The sequence below is a fragment of the Daucus carota genome, chromosome 9 (assembly GCF_001625215.2).
Source record: "Daucus carota subsp. sativus chromosome 9, DH1 v3.0, whole genome shotgun sequence".
Lineage (NCBI taxonomy): Eukaryota > Viridiplantae > Streptophyta > Magnoliopsida > Apiales > Apiaceae > Daucus > Daucus carota.
The window spans coordinates 33,587,691-33,608,319 of record NC_030389.2 but is presented as its reverse complement, the minus strand read 5'-3'; the positions used below and the strand labels follow the sequence as shown (position 1 = coordinate 33,608,319).

Sequence of the window (20,629 nt, the reverse complement as noted above, 5' to 3'; positions counted from 1 at the left end):
CTCTTTTACTGGTTTGGGCTCAATCTAATAACGACAGCATATACTCATTCTTATCACTTAGAACACGAGAGAAAAGCTAGTCTCGTTCACACGAAAATCGCACATGAACTCATTCCTGAACAAAGCACTGAGACACGCTAATTTGGAGTTGCATGTTATTTTACTTGCACGTGTTTAACCGAACAAAGTACCATGATGGAACTCCTCGGATGTGTTACTTGACTAGCCCGTAATCACATGCCCCACGAGGCCTATTAGTCAAACACTATTATATTAAAATAAAAAAATAATTCTGCTCTCTTTTGTTTCAAAACCAGTTTTGCAGACCAGAGTTTCAGTCTAACCATTTTCTCTCTGTATCTTCAAGCTTAAGTTTTAGCAATATATAATATTTTAATCTTTCGAGTTTTTTTTCTAGCAATTAAGAACTATATATCGGTAAGATTTTGCTGTGTTCTTGAAAATTTGAGATGGAGAGGGATTTCATGGGATTGTACACTAAAGAGCCTAGGGGTGAGGTGAAAGAAGAGGATGCTAGGGGATACAAAGAATCTTCAGGTATATATAAATTGTATGCAATTGTGAACTCTTGTTGGTATGGTACGGGATGTCGAAGATTCGAACCTTGTTTTCTTTGTTCTGATTTTCTTTAGTTGGATAGAGTTCAAATTCTTGTTCATGTGACTGTTAATTTTGTTCTTAATGTAATTATATTTTTACTTGAAATTCTGAAGCAATGATTTGTTTTTATCGCATTTCTATCTGTGAATTTATTGAATTGTTCATCAATTCATGTTAGTTTCATCTTTAATGCAATTTTTGTCCTTCAAAGCTAATCGCGAACTTGGACTATGTTTATTGTGGATTTTCTTTAGATTTTCTATTAAATTTGTTTGTTTTGTTTTTGAGTTTATTAGATTTGTTTGTTGATCATCATATTTGTCCAAGAGTAATTGATGAATTTTCATAAATTCTTAAAGAGAAATATATCCTCAAGAGACTAAAAAGATTCTCAATTTAATTTGGTGCTACATATTGCAAAGTAAAAATTTGGATCACCTTGATATTTCAAGTATTAACTGATTCGAGATGTAAATGCAAAAATTAGTACTTGTAGTCAGTGCTTAGAGTTTGGTAAGGTTGCAAGTTCTTGAGTCCGATTGCTGTTACAGAGTCATAAATGGAACTGTTGTGTGTATGGAAATGTTAAAATTTTCAGATATGGAGTTGTTGTCTTGTATAATCTTAACAATTTTTGCTAAAGCATACGATGGCAGCTATGGAACAGAGGAAGAAGATCGGGCATTAGTGCATAGAACTAGATAGTTAAAGAAATTTTGTTGATCACTAAGTGATAATAACTGAATACTTTCTGCTCTCTATAATTGTAGCATCCCTAGAGATATACAAATGCTCTAAATAGGTTATAAAAGTGTGCTGCTGTTGGATTTTGCTACTTATAGTTAATCTCTTAAAACATACGCTCGTTGCCACGTATGTGCCGGTATATTTGCCTGCTTGAAGACCCCTTTGTTGTTTTACCACTTTCCAATTTCAGCTTCACTTCACTCGGTACTTATATTGCCAAGTGGCAGACCTAACTGTTATAACTGTCGACTTACATGAAGCATCAACACGAGTGGATCCATTTGGTCTTCATAGTCACCGAGTTAAAAACTGCAAACGTTTCCAACTTTCCCGAACTTCCTCCCCTTTTAGTTTGTTTACTTAATATTGTTAAGGAGTTCTGTACGACCGAGTTTTCTTAAAAAATACACTGGATCAACTAAACTCATTTTATAGTGATATAATATCGATTCTTGTTTTGACTGTACTGATACATTTAATATTACAAGATCTATTGAAAATTGAATATATATGATGTTGTGTTACTGTAGAATTTTTGGTTGAGGCGCCTAAAGTTGTTAATCTTTACATGTTTCAAAGATTGAATTCCTTAAATATCTTTGTTAGTATTTTCTTTTTTCAACTTTTCAGTACCATCTCACTGACATTGCTATTCATCTCTAATTTTGTAGTACTCTTTAAAAATTCACAAGTTCAATGGCCATTGACAAGTAAGACATGCTTCTTTCCTTCTTTCAAATATCTTAACACTGCACAGCTATAAGATTTCAACATGGTGCTTATGTCTACTTTATCATGGCTGACAGATGCATTCAACTCTAACAAGTGCCAGTCAGCTGAAATTCAGGTTTATTTCTATCTAGTGCGGGGCTTTGTTAACCTTTATAAATTCTGATCATTGAAGATGTATTAGTGTTAGCTCGTGTACTTTCTGTGCATGAAATTTGATGCATTGATTAATGACATGTGGCTGTTATTTCACTTAGGATAACTCTCTAATTTAGGCTGTTTTGTCATATATAATATGAAAATTAATGTGCACCGACTGATTTTCATTTCGCGTCATCTCTGTTGTCTTCTTACTTTTTAGAGAAACTCCAATCAGAATAGGGAAGGTGGAACTCTTTTTTCAATGACAAATTATCCCATTCAACAGAATGCACCCCCGTTGCATTTTCCTCCCCATGACGTGAAGGCATTCATGAGCATGAACCAAGGGATTTCACTGTCCATGAACAACTCTTTTTTTAAGACACAATTTGCTGGTGCTGGTCTGAATCTTGCAGCTGCTTCCACAAAGCCAAATTATCTTGGCGGGGTTCCGGTTACACCTCCTCAGTCAAATCCTTCCTTTACTTCTCAGACATCAACCAAGGAAGAAAGGTAAGAATGATGTTATCTAATTTGTAAGGAGATCCAATTTAGGGGATCTCCAGATTTACTAGGTTTCAGAATTTTTTGGTGTTAACAAAATCAAAATATTGTCTGCTAATCTATTATACTGAGACTGTATATTTTACATTGGAGTGTTTTCTCTTTTAGGTTCAATCAGATGACCTCTGGGACTCCTGCTCAGATGACCATATTTTACGGGGGTACTGTTAGTGTCTTTGATGATATTTCACCTGAAAAGGTTCTCCCTCCCTCCCTCCCGTGTGTGCCTTTTTTTTTTTTCCAGCTAATGCATTTGATTTGTGTATTCAAGATATGATTTCTTACTTTTATCTGCTACACCGGGCATTTCATTCAGGCGCAGGCTATTATGCTTTTGGCTGGCAATGGCCCTTCTGCTACTTATCAGCTTGCTCAACCAAAACATCAAGTTTTGGCACCTACCCCTAAACATGTGGCACAAGAAGCTTTTCGTCGACAACCTTTGCTTACACCACCATGCTCTGCTCTCTCCAGCCCCATGTCTGTTTCTTCACATCCGATGGGGCAGTCTTGTGGTGGCACTATGAATGATGTACTAACTAAAAACAGTAGAGGTTCTACCACACCTGTTGACCAAGCTCCAAAGGCAGCAACCTCAGTTGTACATGTTGCTGGCACCCCAATGACCCATTCAGGTAGTCAAATTTTTTATGCAAGTGCATATAAAATGCTTTTATTCGTTAGTTTACATGTATTGCCTTCAAGTTTCCCAGCACAATTTACGAATTCCAATCAACAAATGTTTATAATATTTTGCAATACAATAGATAGATTGCAACTATAGACTTGGGTCGGCCATGTAAGACTCACATTCTAAATAGTTTATGCAGCTGTTCCACAAGCGCGCAAGGCATCCTTGGCTCGTTTTCTAGAGAAGCGCAAAGAAAGGTAAAATTCTCGCCTCAATCTAAACTATTCATTCATAGATCTCAGCTGCTTCTGCACCATTTATAGTTGATGAAATTCAATTCTATTAGTCTAATGACTGTTTTGCATTCAGGACGATGAGTTCAGCACCTTACAACAACCTTAGCAAGAAAACTGAGGGGAGTAGCAGGAGTGCTACTCCAGGGTCCAGTGGTGTGTAATCCGAGGGTTTTGGTTTTAGCGGTGCTCTGGGTTCTTCCTGGCAAGGACAGTAACAACTAGCCCTGCTAATGTCAAAGGTGTTAAACAGGAAAGAGGCACTTACTACTTACTTCTATATATGTATGTAGCAGGCTCATGCCAAGTCCTTAGATTCTATACTAGTAATCTTTACTCAAGGAACGGTTAGTTTCAACCGAGATTCTTAGGCCGTGTTGTGCATTAACCTGGTTTGTAACATTTCGACCTAAGAGTCGTTCTCTGCATTTGGAAACTTTATCTAAATGCATTTCTGGACGTAGTTTAAATCTTCCCTTTGTAACTGAAATGATTTTGTGTAGATTAGATTAGCTTACATAGACTAAAGTTTACATTTTACACAGAGCACTTGGAAATGAACGGAAAAGGACTAAATTCAATCTTGCAGAACATTGAAACCTACTCTGAGAATGCATAGCTCTACAAACTTTAACAAAACCGCGCCAGCACACAAGGGCACCTAGTCAGCAGTCTATAATTAGTTTCTACTTTGAAAATTCATTATTTTACATGGCATTCTGGACCAGTTCTGGATGAGTAGCAGCATAAATGGAAGAATTCACGTCGGTTTTCAAGTGAGAAAGAAGATGCTGAACATCTGGACGTAATTTTTCCAACATTTTTTCAAACATAGCCAAGGTTTCTGCTCTAGGTTTGCTGGTCGCTTCAACAGGTCCTCCTTGCCCTTCATATAGGATGATGTGATGTCTAACGAAATCAGTGTCAAAATCATGGAATGAGAACACATTGTGAACCAGAAAATACAATACTATAGATAGATAAATCACTAACAGTGAACTATTCGAAGACAGGACACTTGGAGCTTACAGGAAGTCGATGATATCTATTATATCTGCAGCTTCCACTGGAGACGACGGCTGTGAGTCCTTCCCAAACACATCCACCAGCACATTTAAGAGCATCAAGAGCATCTGGTGGGTGGGCAGAAGAAAATACAAAATCAGAGGAAACATAACCAATCAAGACAGGACAAATATGAGTGCAGCCAATAATGGATCATGTAAGTATGTTTACTCAAGTGAAAGGATCGCTTGCACACTAGCATGGTTTTCTTTACGTGAGGCCTCAACGCGTCCAATATGTTTTAGAATTCGTAAAAGTATACAAAATAAATGCCTTTCAATACCTTAGTGAACAGACTGCGGGAATTGGCCACTCTAGGAAGCAGAGGGCTCATGATACGGAACACTATTCTTAGCACCGCAATCGATTTGACAGGCCTGAGATGTTCTATGATAAGATTTGTTCCCTCTAGCCATTCCTGTGGAAGGTTACTAAAGAAAGAGTGGAGCAAGGACACCACATTACCTGGAAATAAAGAACATTATAAATAAGAGTTCAAAAAGAAGATTCTGGTATTTTATGCTTGCTTCATAATAGCTTTATTAATCTGAGCTAGTAAAACATTTTTTTCCGATTGCCAATCAAAGACAATGGGGAAAGAAATGTAGGACGGTCTAATTGATAGATTGAAAAGGAATGTTATAAACATTTAGATTTTATAATTAATAAAAAAAGGAACAATAACAAAATTTTGTTTTCAGAAATTTGGTTATTCTGGTATACTGCAACAATTTAATGCATCATCAGTGCAGTACTGTAGTACATACCAACAGGTGTGCAGGTATTGTCATTAGAAGCCTGGGTTGGATCTTGCAAAGCATAGCTAACATCAAACCCAGTAGAGGCTGCGCCATCAACAAACCACCAACTATCTTTTATTACTTGCGCTGCTTTAGTATAAAGCTGTGCATGAAACTCTTGAGGAAGCTGTGCCAATAGAAGACCACAAGCTTGAATTAGCATGCAGGGTAACTGCTGGGATGTATAACCACTCTGGGATAGAAGATTGGAGGGGCTTATTCCATGTAGGCAGTTACTGGTTTGAATTAGAGTTGGTGGTTTATAAACAACAATCTGAACAAGTGTTGAGATGATATAGGATGCAGGTCCAGGGAGTGATAGTATCTCTATCACTGCCGTTTCAAGAATTAGCTGCGCATAGGTTCCAGGGTCTGGAATTTGATAAAAGGCTTTCCGGCCTTTAAATGCAAATGAAGGGCCAGCCTGAGATGACATTGGTATGTTGTTATCTGGAACACGAACATCTCCCCCAGGTCCATATATTAAATTATTAAGAGGAGGAATGACATTATTCACGATGCCCAAGAGAAGAACAGTGAAGTACTCCAGTGGGGGAGACGTCACAGCATTTGAGGCATTGACATGCAAAAGTAAACACTTGGAAAAAGGGATCTGCAGAAAAGAAGATAGCATCATATGACACTGAGCATACTAGTAGAGTAAAGAAAGGAAAGGGAAAGCATGATAACCTTTTTAAAATTCAGCACATTCAAAATTCTGAGGATGAGCTTTCTTGGGAGATAATCATAGAAATATGAAAGAATATCACGAACAAACGTAAAGTGTAGAGGATAGTATTGAACAAATGTGGAATACAACTGAAGAACTCTATCAGCTGCATCCATGGCCTCATTCTCAATAAGTCTATAGATTATTAAGGGGATGACAGGAAGCAATCGTGCAGCAATATCATCGAAGAATGGAGGAAACCTACATCAAATACAACAAAATAATGTATAAAACCATGCGCTATCCATGTCCGAGTGGTTAAAAATAAGCTCTATCTTCCTTGAGAATTTAAAAAGTAATAGTAAAGGCACCAAACTGGGATAAACCCCAGAAACACTCACACGAACACACATACACATATAACCAAGAATGCATTATGCATTGCACTAAAATAAATTTCAGAAAATTATTAGTAATAATATAAGAAGCACCAGGAAAGAGATTAAGACTTACATTCTTATCTAATATCGAGTAATGGATTTCTTCAGATTTATATAAGATGTTCCTTTCGAGAAAAAGTTGAAGCTTCATACTGAAGCCCAAGCAAAATTAAGTTATTTAGCTAACCAGATTATGTATATTCTAGAGGCAGGGGAGAGATAAATGTAAACTGTGTGTCATAATATTCATTTTATGTAATTATGTAAGGAAAAGCATGTTGAGGATTCGAGTGGTACACCATTATCAAAGGCCTTTGCCTTTAATTCTCTAATGAAACTTCGAGTGAGGGGACGTGTTAAGATAATACATATCGAATTATGCCCTTCTCCTAACACCTTGATGTTTTAGGAGAGCCGATAAGTAACAAATTTCACCTTTTTTACCGTCAAGTGATATTCCTCACTCGAATTTTTAAAAAAGTATTTTTCTTCACAAATAAATCTACTAGTTGCTTAAATCAAGAGTGACACCACTTTCCTTTTGTGTTAGAAGAGAAACAATGTAACAAGATTTTAGTCATTCATATTCAATTAGTTAAATTTTCAAGGCTCGGGTGGTCTCAGCAAATGAAAATATATGAAAGGAGAAGATGAGCACTCACATATTTTTTGCAGTTGATACAACTAATTTCACTCAAGGAACTGGATATAAAAGTATGTCATTTATATAGATTTTACCTTTCTTTCCAAGACGAATGGTTTCCAAGAGCCTTCTGCAGTTCCCCACGCTTAAAAGTTCCAGAGAAAAGCCAATGTTCAGGCCCCCCACAATTATCAATGTAAACCTTTATTTTCTCTTGAAGCACAGGACTCTCAAGTAGACTAACCTGCTCAGATGGTAATGATCCGCATTAATATCATATACTCAATTAGTATGAAGATTATGATGCATCATGCACACACACGTATGTCATTTCTAAACACATTGATGCTTTTCTTCCTAAAATAGAACCTGAACTATAAATTTTGGGCAACTAGACTATAAATTTAACGACAACATAACAACAAATAAGCAATACCGTAGGCAAAATGTATACATATTATCTCCAAATCATATAAATCTAAAAAACAATGAAGATCTGTGAAAAAAGAAAACAAGATTGATAGTTCAGGTACCATACCACAATACTCAAAGCATGGGGATCATCATCGCGGTCAATTAATGCTAGAAGCAATATATCTAGAGGCACCAGTTCATGAGTGAAAATTAAATACGCCAGGTTTGCACAAGTTTTTTTCAAAAGTTCCTACACAAGATAGAGAATCTGTTTATAACTTCAAGTGATTAAGTACCTAAAGAGAATAATTGCGCAAAGTAAAAGGGAATTGCAGTATAGTGACCAGGGTAGACCTGCAGGGGCTGCTGACGCTGGAGCTCCATTTGAAGGTGATGAAAAATAACGTCAACAAGATTGTATATATTGGCTGTAACTTCTTCAGGGGAAATTTCTCTCAAGACAAGTGCCTGTATGCCATCTATCAAGTTAGCAAAAGATTAAAAAAGGAGAAACATACAAGTGAAAGAGGACAACACAGCTGCTAGATTTACAAGATTAGCACTGTTGATATCCTCAGGGTGGTCATGCATCAGTATCCACGCTCCAGCACAAAGATATTGCCGGTGTTGAGGGAAACTATGACTAATGTAAGTCTCTACATAAGAAGGATCAGCATCTGGTGGAAGAAGTTGGGTGCACTGATTGATCACAGTCTTTTCAGCCTGTCAAAATACAAACTAGTTATGTCTTAAATGACACACTTCTTAAGCTTAGCAAAACACGGAGGAATGACCAACTGGATTATGGTTTATACTAACAATCAGTTCTCTTATGTTACTTTAATTCGATGAAAGTAAGAATGCACTTGATTCACGTGTGCATGACTGAGATTTTTCTCGTTAAGATTCTCTTTCAAAAACATTTTTTTTCGTGAGGCTCTTTCAACCTAAAATATATATCTGTGTGTGTGTGTATGTGTGTGTGTAAGAAGGAAAACAGACTAGAAAATGTAGAAAGCCTAAATTTAACAGGGTCGCGCTCAGTGGAGAACACTGAGAACACTATTGTTATGCTGCAGAACAATACAACATTCAACAAGTGAAATTTTTTCAAAACAATTGTTCTGCACTTTCTAAGAAGTGCAGAAGTTCTCACTGTTCTCACAAACAAAATGTTCTCACCTGAATCACTGCAAAATTTAACATGCATAGACCTGACTAGCTAGTAGATTAAGATTGACAATTTAAAAAATCTGTTGCTCCATACATATTTGTAACATTTCAATGTAAAAATAACTAATATGTAGTACCTAATCCATAATATAAAAACTAGACCGTGTAAAAACAAGCAGGAGGGCAGAGGATAAAGATTGTAAATAATTTTTAAATATAGAATAAAAGTTTGTATTTCTTGTTGTAAAAGAAAATTTAATAAATACGAGAGATACTCATGGAAAATGGAACATCAGGGGGTATACACTAACCTGCTTCCAGGCTTGTATTGCTATGCCCCGCTTATCCGTGCGCCCAATCAAGTTATTACGCAGCAAAGAAGGGAAATGACGGAGAGTTTTTTCAGACCATGTATGCTGACTGGTCGCTAATATCTGTTCAATCATTGGCGGAAGGTGAAGAAGGTGGTCAGCATCAGTAACTCCACGTGTTTTGATGGCGATAGCAAGTGACATGATAGTTATGCGGTTCAAAGTTTCCGTGATATCAGTAGGACCCTGAAAAAGATTTTGGCTGATAAGAGATTAAAACTATTGATAAGCATGCGGAAGAAAGATAAATTAGTCTCTGAAAAATGATTTGCACCTCCTGATCCTTCTTTGCAGCAAAAAATTCTTTTAGTGACAGAAGAAGATTAATGCACAAGTTTTCTGCCAATCTAAAAGTGCGATGGTCTCCGCGTTTTCGTTTCAGGCAAGCAATTATTTTTGTTGTGTCATACATCAAGGTTTTATTTTTTCCTACATACCTGAAAAAGGTGAAAGGTGCCAAAAAGATGAGCTAATATAGGTCACAAACTTGATCATTCCCATATATTTCATGCATCTAATTGTTTGACAATCTACAGAAGTTGAAACATATTAAGTGGACACAAAAATAAGAGTTTAAGGAAACCACTCTTCGCTTATCTCAGTTGATTGCAAAGAATACAAATATGTACACAACAAAAAAAGGAATCATGGTATAAATGAACAATTACCTGTAGAGTGAAAGAAATCGGTAATTTAGAAGTTCAAGCAGCAAAAGAGATGGACCCGGTTCACGTAACATGGATGGATACCTTATTGTCAGATGCTGGGAAGTTCAAAATATAAGGGATAAAGAAAATGTGAAATTAATAAAAGATGAAGAGGGATTTAAACATATATTTCAAGTAAAACATACTGCAACCAGTTTGAGCTTGGAGCAATGGAAAAGGCAGCAAAAAAAAAACTTCACATTAAAAGATAGCATGCCATCTACAAAGTACTAAAAGCTGCAATTTCTACAAACAGTGATTTACCAGCAGAAAATAACAGAACAGACTCCAACCTCAACATCTACACCCAATACAGCTAAGAAAACCCTCCTCAGATGAATATAAACAGAACCCAGTGTAAGGAAAATAAGTTTGAACATACTAGGAGGAAGAAAATCTACTCAACTAGCAAGCAAGCATCAAAAGATACTTGTGAGAAGGATGTGAGCAACATAAATCATTCTGACCTTCAAGTATACATATTCTAGAGGCTATGAGTAAATTGAATAAAAATCAGCAATGTAGACGCTACTAGTAGGATGGTCTTAATGAGCTTAGGTGTTGAAGTGATTTCTTCAGATTATATTTAATATACCAAAAGCAGAAAACTAAGCTTGCGATAATTAGGTAACTTAATTAACATTTGGGGTTGCCTGTTAGGTATCAGCCCATTACAAGGTAACATGGACTTTGGTGATCCAAAATATATAAGGATAATAATTGTATGTTTAGACAATTATTATAAGATATGTCTTGGTCGCAAAGATAGAATACCTAGTTGGAATTGGATTCTGATTTGAGTTGAAAATCAGAATTGGATTAGGACTATGTGTAGCTGTTTTAGAATTAGATTCTGATTTGTCTAGTTTGAGATGACTATATATATATAGTCATATTGTGTTTGATAGGTGTGCTCAAGATGTAGACTTAAATATCGCTCGAGGGCGGATACTTGAGTAGTAGGCTTGAGTATCCAAGTTTGGTTGATTGTATTATTGATAATGGTTTTGATTAATAATACAAGTTGGGACGTGGGTTTTCCCCGTCAAATATATTGTTGTGTGTGTGCTTTGCATTAGAAGATTGAATCTCGCTTTTTATCCTAACAAGTGGTATCAAGAGCCGAGGTCAGGATCGGGATTGATGAGGTTGGAGGAAAATTCGGGATTTAATCGAGAATGCAGAGTACGATGGAGGTTTTGTTAGCAGGAAGAGGCAAAGTTACGTGCGGTATGACGGTTGACTTGCACCGTGGATCAATCATGATGGACTCAATATGGAAGAAGATTGGATGGTTCTTCTAGAGGCCGGAGGATTGTGAAAGCAAGGATCGGGTGACTCATGGATGGAAGAGCACTCGAGGTTGATGCACGTGATTTTGTAGATGGATATACCGTTTTGATAAAGAGCGGTGGTTGGGAGTTCATTAAAGTGAAATTTGGTGATCCTCAAAGTTTGGAAGAACGAGAAGCGGAGATTTTTGTTCGAGGGGAGGCATTGGCGGATGGACGCCGGTGTCTTCATCGTGATTGTTGATTGTATTGGGCTGAAGGGGAGGATTGTTAGGTATCAGCCCATTACAAGGTAACATGGACTTTGGTGATCCAAAATATATAAGGATAATAATTGTATGTTTAGACAATTATTATAAGATATGTCTTGGTCGCAAAGATAGAATACCTAGTTGGAATTGGATTCTGATTTGAGTTGAAAATCAGAATTGGATTAGGACTATGTGTAGCTGTTTTAGAATTAGATTCTGATTTGTCTAGTTTGAGATGACTATATATACATAGTCATATTGTGTTTGATAGGTATGCTCAAGATGTAGACTTAGGTATCGCTCGAGGGCGGATACTTGAGTAGTAGGCTTGAGTATCCAAGTTTGGTTGATTGTATTATTGATAATGGTTTTGATTAATAATACAAGTTGGGACGTGGGTTTTCCCCGTCAAATATATTGTTGTGTGTGTGCTTTGCATTAGAAGATTGAATCTCGCTTTTTATCCTAACATTGCCTACGTATGAAACCTTAAATCGTCGGTATATCAGATGTAGCTTTTTACTCGATAAAGTTTGTCACTATCTTAAACACATATAAGAATAGGATAAGGAGCTTACAGAGAAATGTGTACGGAACAGTGAATGGGGTGCAATGAGAAACAATCTCGCATATGTTTCAACCAATGCAATACTGGCCACAACCTGTGTATTTAGAGCACAACAAAATATTTAAGATGAGGCTTACAGTAATGAAATTTTAAGAACCGGAATTTCCAAGAACTGTTGTACAATGTTTAAGCACCATAGATAATCAAAGATCTAAGTTGCTGAACAGTGTGCATAGCTTTAAAGTTCCATGATGAGACCCCAACAAAACATATGATGAATTTTTAATAGATTGAAAGAAAAGGTAATTTGACTAAAGATTTATTTTATAGGGACAAAACCTATCAGCATGTTAAAACTAGAAGAAAAGAAACAAAGTACCTTCCCACTAAACATAGTTTCTTCCAGCTGAGAGGCCAATATTACACGCATATGTAGTGAAAGCCCTGATAAGAGTGACACTGGCACAGGGACAACCTCTCGCATCATCGTGATTCTATCGCTGGACTGTAGATGGGATGCTGATAGCAATTCTGTTCCCCCCAATTTCAGCCAACTGATCACAGTATCGCATGCATGTGGCTCCGACACATAAGACAGAGCCCAAAACATGCCAGTTGATCTGTCATCCATATTCAGGTAATCTATCATAGATTCCCCTGGTAACAAAATCATGCGCTAGTCAGATTATATTATAGAAGAAACTACATCATAGAGGATGAAACTATTCAGGCTGACATTAGACTTAAACTAGAATTTGAAACGTTGTGTAGATGGAAACTATAGCATCAAATTGCATAATAGTATATGTTTTAACAGGTGTCATCAATTTACTTTAGATGAATTTGCTTATTAATAAGTAACAATTTGTCTCAGCTAGCAGATTAACAAGGACCCAGGGAAGCAAGTGTATGTGTCTCAGGTCAATAGATGGGACACTAACAATAGGTCTGAACAGGTAACAATTAATATCAGGCTATAAAGAGTAACAAACTTGAGGGCAACATAAAAGACATCGATCCGATGTGCTATTTAACATTGGGCATTAATACCTTCGCTTGCCTGCCTCAACCATTCAATTTTTTGTTGTTCTGCTTTATGAATGTGCTCAGCATTTATAACTCCTCTGAGTGCTGTATACTGTGACAACAATTGAAGAGTTTGACAACTGCTTATATATTCGAGAAGGATACTTTCTGGACTGCTATGATCAGAGCTTGTCCCTTCTTTATGTAAGGACAGCATTTTCGAGGCTGCAGTCTCTGCCTATCAAAATTAAAAACTCTCATGTAAAACTTAGTAAATTATTGAGACAAGATTTACAGTTAGTAATATGAACTGCGAACATTATGACAACTTAACTGATAAACCTTTCTTCAAAAAAATAAATGGATATAACAATTATTTATATTCCAAATACATTTGAGGAGGCTATGGTACAGTTACAAATCATTGTATGACGCCAAGATTAAATAGAAAGTGATAATAATATAGAACACACGAAAAAAAGGGTTTTAAGGCTTCAACAAGTATAAAATGACAGCATACATTATATTTAAACAACCTTTTTAGGGTTTGTACTTGAAGCATGCAGGACATTCTCATGCTGAATTTGGGTCAGCAACCATGTGACATGATTTGTTTTAATAACAAGCTGGTGGTCTGCATGGCGTGCCATTAACTTGTCCACAAAATCATAAACATCTAGGGCCCCACACCTTATGAGAAAATGGAATAACTCTGCAAACCGAAGCCACTCGTGCCATGAATCTACATCTGCAACTAATTTAAATTATCGAATTAGCATAAAAGAAGAAAACACAAACTTCCTTGCACTCATGAAACCTTAACCATAGATTTTAGGTGATTTCCTACTCGCTTTGAGGGAAAGAAATCACACTCTAATATCTAATCTCTACAAAATTGGTTTCTATAGTTAAAAGTAAAAGAAATCACGTCCACTGTTTCATTGGAAACCCATAAGGTATCTGATGTCAAAGTTTTATTTTTATACATATAGCTACATACAAATAGGTGCATATATGTACAATGTACATGTGTATGTTGCTACTAAATCATAAGCTAACAGGGGGGACATGATTGTTTGATGAATAGCATAGGTGAATGTTCTGCAGCTCTGTATTTCTGTACTTGATATCACTTACTACCTGGATCTAATACAGATGAATAAAGGCCCCACTATGCATGCTATGTGTCTAAAAGAGAGATTTATGGTGAAAAAACAGTTCTGCTTTAGGTGATCAGTAGAAATCAATCATATATATTCTCTATACAAACACCAGCATATTTTGAACTTGTACCAGCTGCAGTCTTTTTAAGCATTTAATAGCTTGAAATAATCATCACATGAACATATTAAACAACAGCTAAAAGATGGCACAACAATCATTGAAATGTCAATTCAAGGAAAGTATAGAAAATAGAATGGGCACATTGCCTGGAACTGAATTTGTCAACTTCAGAAGTTCAGCAACTCTATCTAACCCTGCCTCGCAAATCATTTCACTAGTAAAGACAGCACCGAAAGCAGGAGCATGAGGTTGCTTCTGATAACAAGGAGCGAGAACAAGCACACGTCTCCACCAATCAGGTGACGGAGTATTACGCATAGCATGCCTAATACAACGCATTGCTCTATCCCAGTCTAGAGTCCCCTTCCCAATAATATCAGCAAGTTCCTAACCAAAAGAAAAGTTTAGCTCAACTCAAAATAATTACCATTTTACAATGTAATTCAAGCATGACAATTAGTGTGTGGAGAGTGTTTTCGATGACAAGGAACAGCTTACACCTACAGCTTACATCTACCTTGATATAATTACTAAGAAGGTTAACATAGTTTGGTAGAAAAATGGTTCTTTGGCTTTCACTGAATAGATGTAAATGTAGTCATAGGAAAACAAGGTTGGACAAACTTTAAAAAGATCAATCTACAATTCTAATCTTTTTTCCTGCTAATTAATGTCTCTGTCACTAGCAAGTAGACAGCATTCATATAGTATGTTCATCTCTTTCAAGATCTTGACTGGTAACGTTCTTTTAGTAACCTCTAATCTACTCCCTCCGTCCCTTTTTAATTGTCACCTTTGGTTTTGTGCCGGTCAAATTGACCAAAGTTTGACTGAAATTTATTAATATTTTATCAATTTAAAAAATTAAAAAAATATGTCACCGGAAACAACTTAATCTACTTTAAGATGTAGTTTTCAATTTTTTAAAATAATGAAAGAGTGACTTATAATCTTTGGTAAAAGTTTAGTCAATTTGACCAAGAAAAATAGAAATGTGACAACTAAAAAAGGACGGAGGGAGTATCATTTTATATCGGCTACTTACTAATTATATGAAATTTAATACCAACAGGAGTAGTCATCACCAAAAATAGACTCACCTCCCCATGTAATGGCTCCCCAAACACACTTGGATATGTGATTGGTGAATATCTTGTGGTTTTCGCTTGATGAGTTGCTATATTTGTCATGGCCTGGGGGATACACCGGGTAGTCCCAAAGCTAGGACAGTGGAGGTGTTGGTCTAGCATTTGCATGTGCATAGCCAGCATATCTCGCCTCTTATGAATCTCCAAAATGATTGTGAAGGATTCCATATCATCAGGTAAGCGTTCTATAGATGGTAAGCAATTACGCAGTAGCTCATAAAATGGCACACGACCCTTGTCATCTTCAACTAATAGCCATATAACATCTAAACAACTGTGAAGACATACAATCGCGGACCTATCAGGATTCCAGGACCTCATACTATTCGACTCATTACGTTCCTGCTGTCCTTGGTCCCACTTTTCCAACCAATTCAGCATATGATAAAAAATCTCAGCATGAGTGGCAGGCTTCAAGTCAAATTTAAGGCCATTTAATATTATTTTGCAACTTAATTGGTGCAAATTACTTATGCCCTGACAAATTGACGATTTGGCAGCGGTAACCGAAGAAAGAAGTGACATAAGAAAAGTATCGAAATTAATGTAACCTATGCTGCACAATCTTTGTATAGCATATACAAGAAATTCAGCACGGGGAGCATGATTACTGCACTGAATGACCAGAGAAATAAGAACAGATTCTACCATCAACCGCAGCTGCTCCTGATCCTGAAAAAATTATAGAGGTTGCCAGGACTAGTGATTTAATAACCCAATGAACTAGTAAAGCAAAGGAAGAAATAGAACCTCAGCAGAGTAACTTACAGAAAACTGGTACAGGAGCTGCTGAAAATCTACAAGAAATTGCTCATTGCAAGGGGGAAGCACCACGTTAGCGCTAACACATTTCTGCAATTTGTTCCTGTAAACGAGTCCTATCGGCATTAAAAACTATCTGAACAATTATACTATCATATATCTAACAATCAATGATCATTATGGACACATTCAGTACTGGTAAGAGACTAAGAGGGCAAGTACAGCAAAATACAGGCAATGCAATTTTACAAAATATGTCGAGATTCATCTTTAGTACCTATTTCAAATTGTGATATACTCAGACAACCTACTACTGAAACCAGACCAGCATTTTAAAGCATTAAACCAACTGCATTTTACCAGTACTGAAACCAGACCAGCAACTACGAACGCGGTTTACACCAACTGCATTTTATTATCTAAACTTCTAATAATTGCATTACACATCCTTAACTTATGTTAGTGTCACAAATTTGAACTCTTCCCTGGAAAATTACCCTTATGCTTAAGAGGTAAATTAGGAATATCATATTTTTGCTTATTAAATGTGGTCTTCTTCCCCATTTCTCAGAGATACATGCTATGCTGAGAAGAATTTTAACATCTTATTGCATCAATCCCTTAAATTCAGCACAAACCAAACAATCAGCGTAAAATAAGTTATAACATATCGCATCTCGTTCATGCATTTCATCAAATGACTTATGTGCACAGGGTACTCTCACAAGCACTCATTTTGACGTAAAAATTAATCAACCAAGAGGCCGAAAAAGCATTTTAAACGCAATAAGGATTAAGGGTTACAGTAGGCTCCTACATCGTTCTTTAAAATAATATTAATATATAATTGTTGGTACGATAATATTTTGAATAACATGATGACTCCGATATTTAAAAAAAAAATGAACATGATAACCCCGATATTTTGGTTATTTAAAGAAAAATCAGAGATAAAATCAGAGTAAAATAGATTTTGACGCTGTTTGGCTGAACTTTTAAAATAAGTGCTTCTTGCTTAAAGTAAGGAAGTGATGTAGAAATGAGAAGCAGGTTAAGACTTATAAGTGATTAAAGTGTTTGGGAAATAAGTAGAAATAGTGAAACAAAAGCTAGCATTCCTAGCTTTTTATGAATGCTTCTTGACTTTTTACACAAATGGTACAAATAAATGCTTACAACTTATAAATCCAGAAGCGAGGCTTAAAAACCCATCCAAACACCCACTCTATATTAATAGATATTAACTTGAGAATCTAGGTGGTTTTTTAAGAATAAGGTGATGAGATTTCTTAATTTTCAAAAGACTTTCGGAAATACTAATTAGACATCTTTTTTAAATGTGAATTCAAGAGTTGTGTAAAAAAATTTAACGTTGAAATAAAAAAAGTGCAAGAAGCAAAATTGCAGTAATTTGTTAAAATGAGGTAATGAAGTGGTGAAAAGAGGGGGTGTTGGAAAAATTGAGCAGGATCAAAAGACAAAAATATTGTTGAGAAAAGATGTTTTTTCAGAAGAAATAAAAATAGGATTCGTGAAAAAGGAGAACGGTTTCTCATTTTTTAGTTAGAAATTTATATGACCCTAATTAGGAATTAATTAGAATATATATCAATAGAGTTAGAGTTATGAAAATATTTGTTACTTTTGTATCTTGAACCTTTTCTCTATTATTAAATAGGTTCCTTTAATATTTTAAACCTTCAACTTTGAAAGAGGAAAGGATTAATATATTAAATCAGATTACATGAAATATATGTGAGGAAAGATGGTGATAATGACTTCTTCACTTCAAACCGTGAGGAAAGGGGAAACCATAAGTTTGCCTTTTAAATATGTATTTTTGTCCTTAAAAACAACATATTTTAATAAAATAAGAAATGTTAAATATCATCTAAATACTTGTTTAAAAAAGAATTTTCAAGAAGTACTCAAATTTGTAGAACAAGAGCCTCCAAAACAATGTCCTAATCATGATAATCAAAACTTAATCACGATAATCAAACTTAATTACAATAATCAAAGAGACATATGACAACTTACTGCCGTTCTCTGGTACAATCATCAGTATTTTCACTTCCATTTCTCTGTAAAATTTTAAAATAATAAAATTTTATTACTTCAGAGAAAGGGAAAAAACATCCTTTCAATAATAAAAAACAAAGATTTGTGTATGTATTTGTGTGTGTGATAATATGTAGATTGATATGAGTTGAAAAGAAATAACTAGTTACTTACTCCTAAGTAGAGGTTGAAGAGATTGAGAACGGCGCTTCGGATCGGCTGACAATCGATACTAGTATCAACAACATTATTAAAAGCTCTCGTCGACATTATGCATAAGATTTTGTTCTTCCTTCTCTAAATACAATGATCTGTGATGAATGATATATATTATGAGAGTGAGTGAGTTCTATAATTGACGTTATTAAGGATAATTAAGAGAGATATTTTATGATAGGCGATTTTAACAAGAGGCGATTTTTACGAGGGGTGACATTTATGATAAATGAATATTGGAGTGTTTATGTTAACTCAGTTTATAATAATATTTAAGTAGTGGACTATATATCTTTTATATTTTGGTATTACTCTTGTTAACATATAGTTTTGATATGAACACCACTATTTTTATATATTTTGCTTGCGGAATATGTATAGTCTCCATGATCTCTGGTAAAAAGAAATGCATGTGTACTAAATACATAATATGAATACGTTCATCTTGTTAACTCCTGTGCAATAATTACAAATACATCGTAACGTATAAATAAACGTAATATATCGTAACGCATGAACAAACATCTCACCTATATTTGTCCAACCAGTCTTATGTGAAACGTGTATATAACATTGTCCACGTGTATATGTTATGTTTCTCGCTTTCTTTTTGGGTACTAAATTAAGATTAAAATTCTTAGTATATGTAATTTAATACAATATTATTTGTTTATGTTATCAATGTGTGCCGGGAAAAAAAAGCGATACTCTGGATATATTAGTGCTATTTTGATCTTTTTTTGAAAAATTTGAGTCATATGATAAGATATTTTTCTAGTCATATATATATAAATACAAAACGGTTATTGACAATCTAACTTGTAGATCGTGATCATCCATATATTCGACTTTCAATTAAAATTATTTTGACGGATAATTCTTTAAATACAAAAAAAATTATAAGTTTTAAGATATCGACTATAATAGTAGGAAAATGTTAGAGATCTCAAAAACTATTCCTATATTTTTTTTTCAAATCTTAGTTGGTAATTTTTGATTGATTTCATTTTGGCTAATGATAATGGACCTCTTACGTGCATATAAATCGTCTAAAATCACCTATTTACTTACCACGAGAAGAGAAAAAAGTTTGATATATTTAACATTACTCATAACAATATTAATATATATATATATATATATATATATATATATATATATATTGTTATTATATAGGAAACACAAAATGAAAAACAATCAAAGATAATTCTTTTAATTAGAAACTTAAATAAATATTACTTATAGCTAATAACATGAATGTCATATGCCCATTTGTTTTAAAATAAAGTCTCCAACATAAATTCAAAACACATCAAATTTAAACCATAAAAAAGAGCCAATATAATACTATCGGCTTTCATTTATTGAGTGATAAATTTATCTATAAATAAGTTATGCTTGTTAAAACTTTCAAAAAAAAGTGATGCTTATTAAAAATTCAAAATGCACTTTTAATATTTACTCTCTTATGATTAATATTTTGATATTTATTTTTTATTATTAATTTAATTTTATTAACAAAATGTATATGTGTTAGAATTTGAATTCTTAAATATTTCAATATATTTTTTATACATAATTGAATTATTATATTTTTGTTAGACTTGTTAATATAAATTTTTATCGATTAGTCGTTTTGAAACATATATATAAATAAATAAGTCCAAGATTTAATTTTTCAATATAAAATTAAACTGCTATATAAGCTTAAACAATAAAAAGAAGAAATCGAAATCAGGTTAATCGCCAATTGATCAAAATAATTAATGTTTCAGTGTTACTAGTAGATTAAAATAGAATATAAATTAAATTCGGACAAGATATAAAATTTTAAATATCATTTTTACGTTCAAAATCATAATTTATATACTAAATTATAACTCGGTCTATCCTAAAATTACTGAACTTGCTCGGAATGTCTTTCCAAAAAATTAAAACATCGATTGATGTTTTTTTGAAAATTAAAACATCCATTGATGTTGATGCATACTAAAAATGAAGAATAATAAATT

General features: G+C 34.6%; 2 protein-coding genes across 7 annotated transcripts; one reads left to right on the top strand and one right to left on the bottom strand.

Moving 5' to 3' along the window:
• The first annotated feature begins 247 nt into the window (after nt 1–247).
• LOC108202411 (protein TIFY 6B) lies at nt 248–4,210 on the top strand. Of its 2 annotated transcripts, none has more exons than XM_017370780.2 (8): nt 248–558; nt 2,040–2,078; nt 2,175–2,215; nt 2,459–2,751; nt 2,911–3,001; nt 3,119–3,437; nt 3,624–3,690; nt 3,803–4,210. In XM_017370780.2, exons 1-8 carry the CDS (start codon nt 471–473, stop codon nt 3,888–3,890), a joined length of 1,026 nt encoding a protein of 341 aa, XP_017226269.1. In that variant the 5' UTR covers nt 248–470; the 3' UTR covers nt 3,891–4,210. The 2 variants fall into 2 exon arrangements, with proteins under 2 accessions (XP_017226269.1, XP_017226270.1); XM_017370781.2 differs by having other exon boundaries at nt 303–558; nt 3,633–3,690.
• Nucleotides 4,211–4,283: 73 nt separating this feature from the next.
• LOC108202409 (mediator of RNA polymerase II transcription subunit 23) lies at nt 4,284–17,363 on the bottom strand. 5 transcript variants are annotated; one of them, XM_064084209.1, is made up of 20 exons: nt 16,838–17,359; nt 16,347–16,443; nt 15,531–16,250; nt 14,577–14,817; nt 13,683–13,894; nt 13,171–13,384; nt 12,500–12,777; nt 12,131–12,214; nt 9,971–10,065; nt 9,577–9,739; nt 9,243–9,488; nt 8,311–8,481; nt 8,113–8,226; nt 7,883–8,008; nt 7,440–7,588; nt 6,282–6,522; nt 5,559–6,204; nt 5,075–5,256; nt 4,756–4,859; nt 4,284–4,635 (listed from the first exon to the last, which is right to left on the bottom strand). In XM_064084209.1, exons 3-20 carry the CDS (start codon nt 16,227–16,229, stop codon nt 4,434–4,436), a joined length of 4,167 nt encoding a protein of 1,388 aa, XP_063940279.1. In that variant the 5' UTR covers nt 16,230–16,250; nt 16,347–16,443; nt 16,838–17,359; the 3' UTR covers nt 4,284–4,433. The 5 variants fall into 5 exon arrangements, with proteins under 5 accessions (XP_063940279.1, XP_063940276.1, XP_017226267.2 ...); XM_064084206.1 differs by having other exon boundaries at nt 17,158–17,176; XM_017370778.2 differs by having other exon boundaries at nt 16,347–17,361.
• Between the last annotated feature and the right edge of the window lie 3,266 nt (nt 17,364–20,629).

What these genes read in the sequence shown, in the direction of transcription:
- LOC108202409 (XM_017370778.2), bottom strand. Translation starts at nt 16,466, where the DNA reads ATGCCGATAGGACTCGTTTACAGGAACAAATTGCAGAAATGTGTTAGC. An exon ending in GGGAGCCATTACATGGGGAG is followed by an intron (nt 14,818 to 15,530) that starts GTGAGTCTATTT and finishes TCTTTTGGTTAG; the next exon opens with GAACTTGCTGATATTATTGG. An exon ending in CCCGCAGTCTGTTCACTAAG is followed by an intron (nt 4,860 to 5,074) that starts GTATTGAAAGGC and finishes CCCACCCACCAG; the next exon opens with ATGCTCTTGATGCTCTTAAA.
- LOC108202411 (XM_017370780.2), top strand. Translation starts at nt 471, where the DNA reads ATGGAGAGGGATTTCATGGGATTGTACACTAAAGAGCCTAGGGGTGAG. An exon ending in AGTTCAATGGCCATTGACAA is followed by an intron (nt 2,079 to 2,174) that starts GTAAGACATGCT and finishes CATGGCTGACAG; the next exon opens with ATGCATTCAACTCTAACAAG. An exon ending in ACATCAACCAAGGAAGAAAG is followed by an intron (nt 2,752 to 2,910) that starts GTAAGAATGATG and finishes TTTCTCTTTTAG; the next exon opens with GTTCAATCAGATGACCTCTG.